At 41.7% G+C, this 15,888-nt stretch overlaps 1 protein-coding gene across 5 annotated transcripts in view; it reads right to left on the reverse strand.

Moving 5' to 3' along the window:
• LOC127567323 (TBC1 domain family member 1-like) overlaps positions 1–15,888 on the reverse strand; it is a 205,584-nt gene that overhangs the window by 165,600 nt on the left and 24,096 nt on the right. The window contains exon 1 of one of the 5 annotated variants that reach the window (XM_052010077.1): positions 6,737–6,862. The exons of 3 other annotated variants lie outside the window; for them this stretch is intronic. In XM_052010077.1, the coding sequence (XP_051866037.1) occupies positions 6,737–6,802 (66 nt within the window). In that variant the 5' untranslated portion in view covers positions 6,803–6,862. Of the gene's footprint in view, positions 1–6,736; positions 6,863–15,888 lie in introns of those variants that run through there. One more of the 5 variants, XM_052010076.1, reaches the window with a different exon arrangement.

Here is a 15,888-nt window from a genome sequence, read left to right on the forward strand (position 1 = left end):
TATACACCATCTGCTGTGTCTTCACCCGTTCACTTAGCCTATCTATGTCTCCCTGAAGCCTCCCTGCATCCTCGTTGCAATCTGCACTTCCACCAAGCTTCCATCAGCGAACTTGGATACATCACATTTGCTCCTCACATCCAGAAATAACATCACTGAACTGGCCAGTGAAGAGATGGGGTCCCTGTGACACTCCACTGGTCACAACCTCCCAATCCAAAAATGGCCTGTAAATCCTAGTCTCTGCTTTCTGTCCTTTAATTAATCTTCAATCTCATGCGCTCTAAACTGTTTGGCACATGATCAAAGGCCTTCTGATAGTCAAATACACCACATCTGTTAATTTGTCCTCATCTATTCTGCTGGTTACATCCTCAGCAGATAAATCAGACATGATTTCCTTTTCATAAATTCCTTTTAACCTTTCCCCATCATTTTATTATTTTCAAAGTGATCTGCTATCTATACCTTTAAAATAAATTCTAATATTTTCCCTACAATCAGTAGCAGGTCTATAGTTCCAGGTTTCCTCTCACCTTATGTTGTAGGGTTATATTTGCCATCTTCCAATCTGTGAGAACCATTCTGGAATCACTGAAAGAATTTAGATTTTAGAAAGACGACAACTATTACATCCACTACCTACAAAGCCACTTGTGCGATGCAATGGATTTATTGGCTTTCAGTCCCATTAATTGCTCCAAATTTTTCTATTACTAATTTCTTTCACCACCTCATTCACTCTAGAGCCATTGTGCCCCACTACTTCAAGGAATTTTTATTGTCTTCTTCCATGAAGACAGATGCAAAATATTTGTTTAATATCTGTCGGTTCCTTATTCTCCAATATAATTTCCCTTCAGTTTGAAAGAGACCCACATCAAATTTTTTCCTTTCATATATCCATAAAAGCCTTTCCAGTCTGTTTTTATATTTCATTATTGGATTTTATTTTCTCTTTTCTTATGAATTTCATGGTTCTCCATTACTAAATCTTTTTTTCCAATCCTTGGGCTCACTGCTCTTTTTTGGCAACATGATAAGCCTTTTGCTTTGATCTAATGGCATCTTTATATATCTTGTTAGCCACAGCTGGCTTACATTTCCTGTTGGGCTTTTGTTCCTTAAAAAGGAATATACATTTACCGTAAACTTTGTATTAATTCTGTAAATGTTGGCCACTGTTCAATTACTGTTACATCTTTCAACTTAGCTTCCCAATCAACAATAGCTCCTACCTTCATAGTTTGCTTTAAGATTTAACATCCTGTTTTAAGTATGAACTCAAACTTCCAAGTCTTCATATAAAATTCTATCATATCTCACTTTACTAAACGGCTCCTTAAAAATAATATCAATCAATTCTGTCTTCTCTATTTACTAACTTAGATCTGGTATTGTGCCAAGCAAAACTAAACAGATTAAGGAAATCCAAAATAAAATCAAAAACTGCTGAGGACACCTGATCCGTTGAGCACTGTCACATTCTTTTTATTTTTCCCCAGCAATAGTTGTGTTCAGCATCTCACAGCTTCAGGATGTTTTGTTGCCCCCTCCCCACATCCCCCCTCTCTATCTCCCTCATTCATCTCCCTCCATTTACACTCCTCCAGACAGATCAGCTAACAATGCCAACAGCATGCATGTCTCCAGCATATCAGAGACATTCCTCCACTTTTCTCTACTCTCTCCCCCTCTCGACAACTTAAAACATCCTTGTTTTCTCATTTTCCTATGACGAAAATTTAACTCTATTTCCCTCCACAGATACTCAGCAGGACAGGCAGCATCTCAAACCTTCTCTGGCTTTATTCTAGATCCAGAATACTCTCATCCCTTGTTGGTTATTCAAGATACTGGAAAACCATCCCTTTTGAACTGCCTGAATTCATCCTCCACACTATCACTGCTAATTTGATTTGCTCAGTCTAGAGGTAGATTCTGATCCCCTTTAATGATCAAACTGCCCTTATTGTATACAGTTCTATATTTTCTAGTTTGACCTGCACCTCGTAGCCACACACAAAATCCACAACAGGAATAAAAATTCAGAAAGTGCTGAGAACACTCAGCAAGTCAGGCAGAATTTATGGAAAAAGGAACAAAGTTAAATTTTTTCAACTGGAAGGCCTCATGAAGGGTCTTTGACCGGAAACGTTAACCGTGTTTTCTCATTCCACCAATGCTGCCTGACCTGCTGAATATTTCCAGCATTTTCTGTTTTAGTTTCAAATTTCCAGCATCATCAGCTTGTTGATCAATATGTGTAGAATATGCCATGACAGACAGCAGTTTGATGGTTGGACTGCTGTGTGATATTAAAATTCAGATTATTAACATCCCAACCACAGTTCAGTTGTAGGTTTAGGTACCTAATGTCAAATGGAATTCATCCTGCTGTCTCTCCAATCGACAACATTTCATTGCAGTGTATTGAAAATCCTGTCACACTATCCATTATTTATTGATAGAAGTGTCCCTCTTTAGCAGCTTTAAATCACTATTTCTTTACACTTAACTGTTAGTTTTCTAAAGCAAAACCTATTTGTTTCTCCACTGTAAAGGAATCTACTTTTTTTCCGGCTCTACTACAAAATCAAATGTCCTCAGAGAGTTTTTGTTGCCAAAGACCTGAAGTAAACTCTTCATTCACCTCAGATATTTGCCTCCATTCCCAGCAACAAAATACCAAAGACTCCAACGACAGTGGGTTAATATTAAAAGGAGAAAAGGGGCAGATAGGGACAAAATGCAGTGTCAACAAAGGCAAAGAGAGAACCTCAGGGGCAAGAACAACGGCAGAACAATGATCACTAACACTGCAGTGGAGGAAATGAGGTTTGTTAACCTTGCTGTAAAGAGCCACACAATGCTTTACTGCATCAAAAGCTTCTCATAAATACACACTGTCATTTTTGATTTTAATCTTGGTCACCGATCTCCCCCAACCCCATCAGCAGAGGATCCTGGATAAAATGATGGTCAGATACTTCCTGCTATATTCACATTGCCTTCACACTGGATGTCACATTAAACATTGGGGTTTACAGCAGCCCTAGAATCTCCCTTCCAAGGCTTTTGGGGGGGGGGGGGGGGCGCTGTTGGGTAATGGTAAGGGGAAATATCATTAAAATGGAGTCTAATGACATATGTCAGATCCCAATCAGATTAACAGCCAGCTGTATCTGTGAATTTCATCACTGTTGTAATGTGCGGAAACTTCCCTAAACTTTGCGAGTTTCCTAGTGGGCTCAGTGGAGCAACAGAAGCTTATGGAAAGCTTGGGCAGCAGTGTCTTTTATCATCTTTACTTGCCTCCGAAACATCACCTCCCAAAAGATGTAAATTGTTTCTCCATCGTTCTTAGGACCCAGACTATTGAATCAAGAAATCTGCAATGACTGGGCCAAAGGACGTCTTCTGTTTCTTGGCAACCAGAAATAGATGCACCAGCAGTCAATCTGAGATCTCACCAAAGAACTGAGTTTGGTCAAGATTCCTTTACTTTGTTATGCAGTTGTAGCCCCCCACAAAAAAATTTTGATACTTGCTGCTGTTGTGGTTAAACCTGTTTATTGAGCCTTAAAAAAAAAGCAAAATAGCTTCAGCTTCCTTCCAGACTCATTCATAGAGGGAGAATTTTAGCTACTTTTTATTTCTATCCACAATGCTGTTCCCTGCAATTGTCCTGCCCTTAGAACATTTTGTTCAACCCGTTTTGTACTTTCTGAACTGTCTGCTCATTTCTAGTTTGATCAACTGCATATGTGACCACACTGCATCAAGTTTCTGAATCTAGCTCATTTATGCAAAGTTGATATGAACAGAGGGATAATGGTGTCAATTTTGGCTCAGGGGCAGCAGAATCACTGCCAAGTTAGAGGAGCAAGAGCTTAAGCCATTTTCAAAGGCACAAGCACATTACATACAGGTTGGCTGCATAACACAGTAAGAGGTGCAGATGGTTATTCGGAAGAGACTTTAAACTGAGGCCTACTTCCTCTGGAGGTGGAAGCAAAAGACACTATGGCACCATTTGAAGACATGCAGGAGAATCCTTGGCATTAGCTGACCAACATTCTGCTCAACCAGCAACATCAAGATAGATTAGTAATTTATTTCATTGTTACTGGTGAGATTTGGCTGCATCCAAACTGTTTCCCTACATTAAATGAGAGGTGGCACTTTAAAAGCACTTTGAAACATCCAGGGAACACCTCAAGCAGTGTAACAAAAAGATTATTTATGGAAGTATGCAAGCATGTCCAATTTACCTACAAGCAAGCCAAGACATGAATTCTTAAATCTGGGTGGATATCATTGGCTAACAAGGGAATTGGGCTTGGCAATGTTCACAAGTGCAGCACTTCCAATAGGAGTCAATGCGCATTAGCAACAACAACAGAGATCCATGCTTTACCGTGGCATCATTTAACCCACTGTAGTCCTCAATTACCGCCCTGTAAAGTTCTGCTGTTTTGCCACAATGGCAGCAGAGTGGTGCAGCTGGTAAAGCTGCTGCCTCACAGCAGCAGACACCTGGGTTCAATCCTGACTTCAAGTCCCGTCTGCTTGGAGTTTGCATGTTCTCCCTGTGACTGCGTGGCTTCCCTCTGGACTTCCGTTTCCTCCCACATTCCAAAGACGCCTAGGTTGGTGGGTTAATTGTTCACTGCAAATGGCTCCTTGTGTAAATCAGAGGCAGAATCTGGGAGTCGTTGATGAGAAAGTGGGGAGAATAAAATAAAATAAAATTGGAATTAATGTAAATGGGTGGCTGTTGTTCAGAATGGACCCAGTGGGCCAAAGGGCCTGTTTCTGTGCTGTCTATCCACAACAAGGCAGGTATTGAATTTGGCATCTTCCAGTCTGCAGGATTTAGTGTGAGGTGAAGGGCTTGAACAGTTATCTGCAATACAGCCATCTTCAAATAATCAAACTGCCTGGAATATACAAATCTAGGAGCCTTGTTTTATAATCCAGTGGTTTAATCACTTAAAATTTAATTGCAAATTGTCCAGTTTGCAAATACTACACAAACTGAAATTACTACTTTTGTCTGCGTCAAAGAAATAGGATAACTATCCAAAAGTTATGCACATCTTCTCTCCTTGTGTCCCACATATTTGAGAATCTACTTGTCCATCAAATTTAAAACAGGTCAAACCAATGAACAGGAAACAGAGATACACTTGGAACGGTGGTTGGGCCGCTTGAGACAACGAACACACAGACTGTAGTTTGAACGTGTCTGGGATGGGTCATTCTCCATAACAGCAACATCACTTAATTTCCTGACACATGGACCCACAAACACTCTTACATTTTTTGCAATGTTTTTGAAGATGGGATATTTAGTTAAACTATAAGAGGATATCAGCACACAATCGAGTACCTGATCAGTCATTAATATCACCAGAAAAGTAGACAAAGTTTCCAGTATTATTAGGAGTGCATCTAATAAACTACCCACCTACTCATCCCAGTGGAAGAGTCTTTCAACCACCTCAGAACCCATAGAATCAAAGGGGAAGCAAGTCATCCTTGATCCCAAGGAACTGTCTAAGGAGAGATAAATGGTTAAGCACAAAGGATGAGAGATAAAAAGAGGTAAAATGGCACATGCTGGAAATCAAGAAAGAATTGAAAATATGACAACAGGAGGCCAATAAACAATAAATGTGGAATGAACAAACTAGTCCAAACCCTCCTTGCATTTACAGGGTGCCCATATCAAAGCAAAACAGCCCAAGATGTAATGAAATGTAAATCTGATTCCATGTCACTTAAGGAGATATTACAACAAAAGATTACAACCTTCGTCAAAGTGGTGGTTAAGAAATATCTTAAAAATGAGAATAAAAATAGGGAGGTTATGATAATTCAGGAGGAATTTTCAGAGGTTAGGGTCCAGACAGCTGAGCCAGCGGTGCAACGATTAATCATTAAAAAAAAGATTCACAAGGTCAAAACTAGAGGAGCAGAAATCCCAGAAGGTGATTGAGGTGGTGTTCTACGCAGAGCTTAGTCTGAAATAGTGACCCATTTGTTCTCTCCAGAAATGGTAACTGACCCATAATTCATGCAATTTTTGGCCTAGAATGGAAAACCAATTCTACAATATGCCTTGGTGACAGAACACACATAAATGTGAAATATAAAATGCATGCACAAGCACATCTGCATGGGGGATGATACATTCACACATAAACTGATCATACATCTCACAAAAATTCTGCAATATATCACAAACTGTAGATCTAGTGACAACCAATAAATATAAAAGAATTAGAATAAATTGTATCAACTAATCTCTGAATGCACATGGTCAACAAATCTTGCAGCAGCCAAATTCCTCCACCTTTCTACAAACTTATAAATTGCATCCTATATAACAATCCGCTATAATGTCACAGCATCCTCTGGTGCCAGCAACAAATCTTCAGTAGTTACAGCTCTGCACTAATTTTGCTAAACTATTAGTTAAATATTTTTCGCTATAATTTTACTACATTTTATTTCTGGAACTTCACTAGTGAAGCACCGGGTCCAACTGGCCTTTGTTTCAATAGAGTGCACAATTACTAGACCACGCTGCTGACTGTAGTGGGAAGATCTTTTTTACGTCAGCCAAGAATCTCAATCAAAGTAACTCCATACTCAGCTGTTTCACACTGATTAAGAATACAATTTCAGCGCTAAATGCTAAAACTAAGTTAACAGCATTTGTATGTACCTTGATTTCTTTCTCATTTCCAACATCCAACTTAAGAAAGTTTAGTTTCTGCAGCCTTGCTTTCATTTCTGATCTCCAGTAAAAGCAAGTTGCTCCAAACCCCCGAATGAACTCTCACTCAATGGGATCACACCCAGAAGTCTCATGTAATCAAATGACATTCTTACTGACCCCTAACCTGAGGCAATTTTCTGATGATTCCAAGCAACACAATGCAAGCCCTGAACTGCAACTTCCTACTTGACTGTGTATTCAGCATTCGGCATTCGGCTTAACTGCCTGGCTCTCTTAACTCTTTCAATGCTGGATATATATTTTCTATATATTTTTCCACAGCCTTCAAAAGGAAAAAAAAGAGTAAATCCATACAAATATTCTAAACATGTTAAGCACTGCCATATAAAAGATATTTTTTCAATAGAAAGTGTGTTGAAGTATAAACTTATAAACAGTAATTTGCACTGCAAATAGATTTTTCCTCCAGTGACTTTAATGGAAAATGTGGCAGGTGTAGAACTGGCTGCCAGTATTCTTTGTTGAATTTGCATTCTGGCAAAGACTTAGTTATACCTTGAATGTTTATTCAGTGCCTTTCTTGTAATACCAGATATTATTGAGTCAGAAAAATCCATGGGAGGGAGATGGCAAAAATCATTGCATTATTGAGCCTGCCATGGCTTGCTTGCTTGGCGAGAGGTTTTAGAATTTACATGGCTGCCTTGTCATCAGGGAACTTGCTGCACTCCACTGGAGACATATAATGGCCTGGTTCAAAAGGTGGTATGATTTTTTAAAAAAGATTTCTTTATTAGTCACATGTACATGGAAACACCCAGTGAAATGTATCTTTTGCGTAGAGTGTTCTGGGGGTAGCCCACAAGTGTCACCACGCTTCCAGCACCAACATAGCATGCCCACAACTTCCTAACCCATATGCCTTTGGAATATGGGAGGAAACTGGAGAACCTGGAGGAAACCCATGCAGTCACAGGGAGAACGTACAAACTCCTTACAGGCAGCAGCCGGAATTGAACCCAGGTCATTGGAATAGCATTACGCTAACCGCTATACTACTGTGCTGCTAAATAAATTCTTACCTTGGGCAACTATGTGACCATGTGTAATGATTTTTGATACATTAACGTACCAGCCACTGCTATTAGTACAATGTTGACTAGCTTCATTTAAGGGCATTTATTTGGTAGCTCTGTATTTGTTTCTTGCATTACTGAACAGCAATACAAAAGAAGCACTAAACTAGCTCGGATCTCTCTTTCTCTTCCAACTCCCCCTACGGACAGGGACATCCAATCGTGCTTGTGCCGAATGAAATGCCAAGGGTGTTGCGAAACCTGGAAATCACAAAAAAACTGCAAATACTAGAAATCTGAAGTAAAAAAGCTAAGCAAATGCTGCAAACACTCAGCTGGTCAGGCAGCATCTGAGGAAAGAGAAACAGAGTTCACATTTCAGGTCCGAGAACCTTTATCAGAGCTCATTGCGAATCCTATGCCTTTTTCTATCCCACTTGCCATGTATAGGTCAACCAATGGGCCTTCAGGCAACATTTGATGTTTTCTTTCATTAAGAATTAATTATATTCATGTAGTATTCTTAACAGAAAGAGGAAGGAACCAGAAAAATTTAGGAAGGGAATTTCAGAGCTTGGGGATACACTGTCACCAACGACCTGTGTCTATAATCAGGACATGCAGGAGGTCAGAATTGGAGGGATACTGCACTGGTTTGATTGGAGTACAGTTCCAAAAATGCCAACAACTTGCCCAAGTGATTATACTTTATGTTTACATCCGGAATGCCGGTTCTGGCAGAACTTATTGTGTGGCACTGAATTGCTGCACCAGATTCAGTGTTGGCCTTGGGATGCTGAAAGTCCATGACTTGCTCCTGCAAGGCTAGGGGAAGGGGACAGAGAGAAGGCATATCTGCACATGGGGTTGAGGTCACACTTGGGCTGAGGAAGTGGGAAACAGTGGAAGTTGATGCGATGAGAGGGCAGCAAGTAGATGAAAACAAGTCGGCAATGGAGTGCTCAGTGAGACTGAGTTCTTTTAACATGTGGCTCCCAGCTATCGCATGCAGCCCAAGCAAGCAGCTGCTCAGTGGCCTTCGAGGTGGCTGCGGTAGTGATGAAACTGTCTGGAGTATGTGTCTGCCAAAAAGGTCTGGATGGCGATGCAACAGTATTTGCTGGGGTTTATGCCGAACAGCTGTGTAATTCAGGAATGTGTGTTTGATGGGCTGTTCTCAGGGATGCATAATGAGACAAAATATGAACTGCTGCTGGACGATCACCAACTCATTAAGCAACGTACTTTGATCCGGCCAGAACCTGCTGGGCTTCCAGCTCAAGGAGCTGTCCACATACAGATTCTGCAGGCTGGCACATTCCAAGGTGCAGGACTAGGTGCAGAGGGATGCACAGAATGTTGGAGCAGCTTCCACAATAGGTCCATGGGGGGGAAAGCCACAGTCCTCCCCCCACTTACACTGAAAGGCTGGGTCCTGCATAAAAAAAATCTCCCAAACTTATCACAGCTGGAATATTGGGGAAAGAAATTTGACACCATTGACATAATGTGGACAAATGTAAAGGTACACAACTTCAGTGAATGACATCTAAAGAATTTCACATATTGCATAATTGAAAACTTGATGAATAAAATATATATTTGGAAAAATAAAACAATTGCAAAGTGAGAAGAATCAAGACCTAACTTGTGTCGTTTCTGTGGGAGGTAAAACATGTAACTCTATATGGAAGTTGACTGCATGCTCATAAATAATATTGCCAAGAGCAAAATGTAGTTAAGGAATAGAAAAATCTAGGAATTAAATATTTTAAAGACTAGATTTGTGGTTAATAAAGGCTAATTAAGAAAACTCAGTTAAAACTAGGAGTGATTCAAAGCATCACTTATAATTGCATTTTTGTTTTGTGTCTAGCAATATAAAGCAGCTGAACTGTGTGTGGATTAATCACACCCTTTGCACATTAGAAAAATCATCAAGCTTGACCTTTTCATTTCTGTCGGTGTTACATTAATGTAGGCTGAATTTTCTTTGTTCATGTGTGTTTGTGGAACATGTGTGTCAATTAAAGTGTGAGAATTTATTTATATAATGGGGGTTCCTGCTGGATTTCCACAGATTCTAATGAGAGAACATGAGGAGCTCTGAGGAAGTTACTGGCATATCCTGTAGTCAGTGGCTGTAAGAGAGAGATTATTACATACACAAAAAAAAGCTCAAATCCTGCATTCTTTTAGAGTATGGAGAAAATCTAGGATGATAGTTATGAGTAGAATTAATTCATTCAAAAACTGTACAACTTAGCTTGGGGTAATGATACAAAAACAAATAGACTACATTTTGCCACATTAGAGGATCATTGTGCTTAACTAAAAAAGACTTATAATGGACCTCCAGCATTACTAATTCCCTACTTTTCAATTCTCTTTAGAAACTTACAGCTTATGTTGATTCCTGTTCAAAACCCTCAAGCTCCTGAATTGTGTCCCAGATTCCATCATAGTTAAAAATAGATCTAAGTTCTTCCATTACAAAGACAAGCTACAGTTTTGTTCAGAATTATATTCTACGAGGAGACAACATCAAGGTGAGAGAAACAAAAGCTCGGGAGAATCTCCCCTTGATAGCTTGTCCCAACAAAATACGTTACTGCCAGCTCAAGCTTTTCCCTCCTCTCCCATGGTTCCTCACTCCTTCATCTTCTTGCTTATTGGGAGGAGTGTGTGGATGATGGGCGGATCGAGAGGGCGGGGAAGGGGAAGCAGATGGGGTGAAGGTGGCCGGTAGGATAAGGGAAAACAAAGATGGGGGAGAGAGCAGTGGTTACCGGAAATTAGAGAAATCGATGTTCATGTCGTCAGGTTGGAGACGACCAAGGCAGAATGTGAGGTGCTGTTCCTCTAATCTGTGTTTAGCCTCAACTTGGCAGCAGAGGGGGCCGTGGACAGATATGTTGGTGTGGGAATGGGAAGTGGAATCAAAATGGCTGGCCACTGGGAGATCCCACTGGTATGGTGGACACAGCGAAGGTGCTCGACAAAGCGATCTCGGCAGGTTAAGCAGCAACTGTGGGAGGAAAGGAATTGTTGACGTTTCGGGTCAAAATTCTGCATCAGGGCCGAGAGGGGAGATGGCCAGTATAAAGAGGAGAAGGGAAGTGGTGAGAAAGGAGTCCGAGGTGATTGGCCTTATTGGAGCTCAGTTCTGAGGGCTCCTGCACTCCTCAAATATCTCACCCTTCCTGCACCCAGACAAGATGTATTGCCAATGATTCACCACAACAGTTCCCAAGCCTCTTCTGTCCTGATGCTCATTCTAGGAAAATGTGGTTGCTGCATGCAGCCAAATCAAGGATCAACTCTAATGCTCACCACAGTCAGTCCCATTCTTCTATGTGAAGAACGACCGCTGAGAGAAGAAAGAAGCGGATCCTTCCCTCAAGATGAGTTACTGTTACCGAAAGGGGAGGGGGAGAGGGAGAAGACGGGGAGGTTAACTATTTTCTCAAGAGTTTAAGGAGCCACTGAATGCATTTGTACTTCCCAATCTGAGCTTCACATACCAAAGGTGCGTTAAAAGATTTTAGCAGCACAGGTCAGCTGGGTTTTATTGGAGTATTGTCTCTGCATGATGCAGCAACAGGAGCTAAATAGATCAAAAGTCACATTTGAGCAATTTCTGTTTGACATAATGCTTCATTTATATTACAGGTCTGTTCTAAGATCAATGGGGTATAATTTGATAACAAGGAAGGCCCAGCAGTCCACGGCCCAGTCCTCAAATGTCAAATCTCCTCAAGGTCACCCACTAATATCACCTCAAGGGTCCTCAGCGTAAGTGCAGCAGCTTTCCACCCACCAAGCATTTGCTACTTAGCAACCAGGGCTCTGGAAGAGAGAAACAAGCAAACAGAACTGACTCTGGGGCTAAGGGAGAGTTTTAGGTATGATGTAAGTGGACTTGGAGTCAGAGAATCATAGAACTGTACAGCACAGAAATGGGCCCTCCGGCCTGCGCTGACTTTTTTACCAATCGACACTAATCCCAGTTATCAGCATTAGGACTGTGTCCTTCTATACCTTGCCTTTTTAAGTTTCTGCCTAAATATCCCTTAAGCATAATAATTGTATCTGATTCCACCACCTCCTCTGGCAAAATATTCCAGAAATCAGCCACACCCTGTGTAAAAAAAAAACTTGCTCCTTAAAAACTTCTACCTCTTATCTTTAACTATGCCATTTTGCTTTTGATATCCCTATCATGGGAAAAAGATTCTGACTACCCACCCTGTCAATGCCTCTCATAATCTTATCTGCCTGCTTTGCTCCAGGGGAAACAAGCCCAGCCTATCCAATCTCTCCCCATAACGAAAGCCCTCCAATCCAAGCAACATCCTGGTGAACTTTCTCTGCACTCTCTCCAGTGCAATCCCATCTCTCCTATGGTGTGGCTTCTTGCAACAACATGGCATCTTTCACATCGCAAGGCACTTCACAGCCACCAAAGCTGGTCTTTATAATAACCACACAAATATAAATGAAGGTGTGCTGTCGTAAATTATTGGTCCAGCACCTGTTGGCAGCCTAGTGAGAGAAACAAAAGCTCGGGAGAATCTCCCCTTGATAGCTTGTCCCAGCAAAACACGTTACTGCCAGCTCAAGCTTTTCCCTCCTCTCCCATGGTTCCTCACTCCTTCATCTTCCTGCTTCACTGCATCCTTCTCAGGTAGCTCTAAGGCAGCTCACTGTTGTTAAGCAAGACTGCGGAGTACTGGGCAAGTAATTTTGAATCTTGGCACCGGCGGTGAGCCATAGTGAAGAACACCTCAGCTGAGAAAAGCGCCGAAGAGCTGAGCCAGAACAAACCTTCTCGCAGAGGGTGGTGAACCTCTGGAGTTTTCTACCCCAAACAGACGTGGAAGTACTGAACAAGGAGGTGGGCAAGTTTTCGAAAGATTGGGGAATTGAGAGCTCTGGGGAACAGGCACAGAAGAGGAGTTGAGGCCTGGGGAAGATCAGCCATGATTGCATCGAATGGCAGGGCAGGCTGAGGGACCAAGTGGCCTACTCCCACTTCTATTATCTTGTGCTCTTGTGAGTGATTTACGCAGTCAGTGCTCTTGCTGCTAGATCACTCACATCACATTGGTTTTCTGCTTCTGTGGCCAGGTTCCTGAGAAGAGTCATGAGCAGCAGGGTAGGGACAGCTCTTAGCACCCAGCAGCCAGTCAATCAGCTGATGGTCTCAGTGAACCGGTCGAGCACTGTCAGCTGGCACAGTATGGAAACATCATGACCACCACCGGGAAACTGCATCCAAACCTGTGATACTTACCGCTTGTGGTCATCATGGTAGCATAGCAGTTAGCGTGACGCTATTACACGCCAGCGATTGGGGTTCAATTCCCGCCACTGTCTGTAAGGAGTTTGTACATTCTCCCTGTGACTGCGTGGGTTTCCTCTGGGTGCTCTGGTTTCCTCCCGCATTCCAGAGACGTACGGGTTGGTATGTTAACATTGGTGTAATTGGGCGGCACGGGCTCATTGGGCCGGAAGGGTCAGTTACCGTGCTGTATAAATAAAATAAAATTTAAATCGTATGTTGAATCAATGAAAGGACATTCTGTTGAGAAACAGCGTGATTTAGGCTGGGAGTAACACAGGGTTACATACATAGTCTATGATACACTGGGCCTTTGGGAAACCAGCAGGGAAGCAAATCCCTGCATACCTCCTGCCTGATAGCTTTCACAGAGTCCAAATGTGGCCTTACAAGTAGCCTACTGGCGCCCTTTTTGACTGCAAACTGCACAGCTAACTGGTAACTGCTAATTGATTTATCATTGTCACATGTACTGGGATGCAGTGAAAAGCTTTTGTTCGCATGCCATCCAGATCATTCAATACACAACTACATTGAGGTAATACAAAAGGTAAAAAACAGAATGCAGAATATAGAGTCTTATAACAGCAGGATATAAGCTGTCCTTGAATCTGCTGGTACGTGTTCTCAAGCTTTTGTATCCTCTGCCCGATGGGAGAGGGGTGAAGAGAGAATGACTGGGGTGGGAGGGGTCTTTGAATATGTTGGCTGCTTTCCCGAGGCAGCGGGAAGCATAGACAGAGTCAATGGAGGGGAGGCTAGTTTCCGTGCTAGACTGGGCTGTTCATAGCTCTCTGCAATTTCTTGTGACTTTGAACTGACTGATGTTTCTGGTGCTACCAGAAGCAGTGTGGGACACATGAAGGGTTTGAGGCACCGTGGCCTTTGCTGCCACAGGAAATCTTATGCAGTACTCGTTATGCACTCCGAGTCATGCTCCAAAGGATGGCACACTGTTCACTGAGGCAGCCTGTAAACCATCCAGCTTTAACCTGAAGCTTTCTGTAATTTATGCAAATAATAAGGTCTCCAGGGGGCTTGTTTGCGGAGTCTTGACTGGGCTTATGCTTCTGCACCTGAATTCAGGTCTGTGCCTGTGAAACCACACCTCCCACCCCCTTCCCCCGAAACCCTGCCCTCCTTCATTGTCTTCTTGTAGACTAAGCAAACTTTTGCTGCTGATCTGCGCCAGGTAAAGAGCTCCATCTAGTGACACATTTGAAAAGTCAGCAAACTTATCCTACCCAAATTGAAATAACCCATGGATTTCAACTGACATTTGTGAAAGTGTGAAATTAATGGGGCAAATGTTAGATATCGTGCTCCCAGAGACCAAGATTCTACATTCATAAAATGTATTCAAATATACTGGCCTATTTTCATCTAAAAGAATTCTGTGAGGACATACCCTTAAAGTGTCTTTGTCCAGGTGATAGAACATACAAAGGAAATGGAGATGATGACCTAATCCAAGGATTGGATGAAGATGACCCCAGGGCCCAAATGATTTTATATCTTCAGTAAAGCAAAACCACCCTTTCTCAATCACAACGCCCAGCCATATCTTTAAGGTCTGTCCCCAAAAACACATTCCAGCTGCAGTGTATCATAAGATTAACAGGATGGTAAGACACATTGGAGGGATTTTACTGTTTTATTTTGTGCCAAATAAGGAAATAAAAGTTAGCAGTAGTGTGGAAGCAGATTCACTTCTGCTAGTTTGTACCCCACTGTGAGTTTGTATGGCTCTCTTCTCAATTAAGAAAGATTATGAAAAAGATGATCATGATACTGCCTTTAATGTACCTTTTTATTTTGTGAGTTTGATTTTTATCAAGTACAGGCAGTTAACAGACTTTCATCAAAGACAGATGTGATTGTGCGGCAGAAGAGCCTGTTCCCACGGCAATAGTGACAACATCAAGATTAAAGAAATGCTGCATCCATACATACATAACTTCCAATCTCTGTAGAATAATCACTAAAGTCTGGACCTTAAAGGTGAATTACAGTGTTGAAATGCCACATGGGTTTAATATTACAGAGAGACATAGGTACAGACATAAGTCTTCTGCACATGGAATCCCAAATTAAAGTACTTCTTCAGCATAGCAACAGAGAAGTTTATGATTCACTGACTCAGAAATGTACGCAGGGTTATGTTTTGTACAGTGGAGGAGTACTGTCAGGAGAACTCCAATTCAGATCAGGAAATGTTTGTCTTCCCAAGAGGAATGCTGGTCACCATCTAGTTCCAGAGGATAGCAAAGCTCTCACTTTCTCCCAAGATGTCATTAATGCTGCTTGTCAATTTCCCAACGAGGGGCAAGTTTCCAAACAAGATCTCAAAGAAAGTGTGAATTCATGCAACTACAAACTCACAAGATTCATATCTGTGATATATGCAGGAACAAGAGTGGGCCACTCAGCTCCTCAAACCTGTTCGGCCATTTAATAAGATCATAACTGATCTGTGACTTGATCCTATTTACCTTCCTTTTCTCCATATCCTTTTCTCCATACCCTTTAATATCTTTGGTTATTATCATCAATTCCCATTTGAAGGAGACAGATTCAAATTTCAACCAACCTCTGTGTGTAGAGGTGTTTCCTAATTTCACTCCTGTAAAACCAGGTCAAATTTTTTGACTAGGACCTCAGTCCTAGATTCCCCAGGAAGAGGAATTATTCTATCTCCATTAACCCCTCTCAGTACC

This window comes from Pristis pectinata, chromosome 2, assembly GCF_009764475.1.
Source record: "Pristis pectinata isolate sPriPec2 chromosome 2, sPriPec2.1.pri, whole genome shotgun sequence".
Classification (NCBI taxonomy): domain Eukaryota; kingdom Metazoa; phylum Chordata; class Chondrichthyes; order Rhinopristiformes; family Pristidae; genus Pristis; species Pristis pectinata.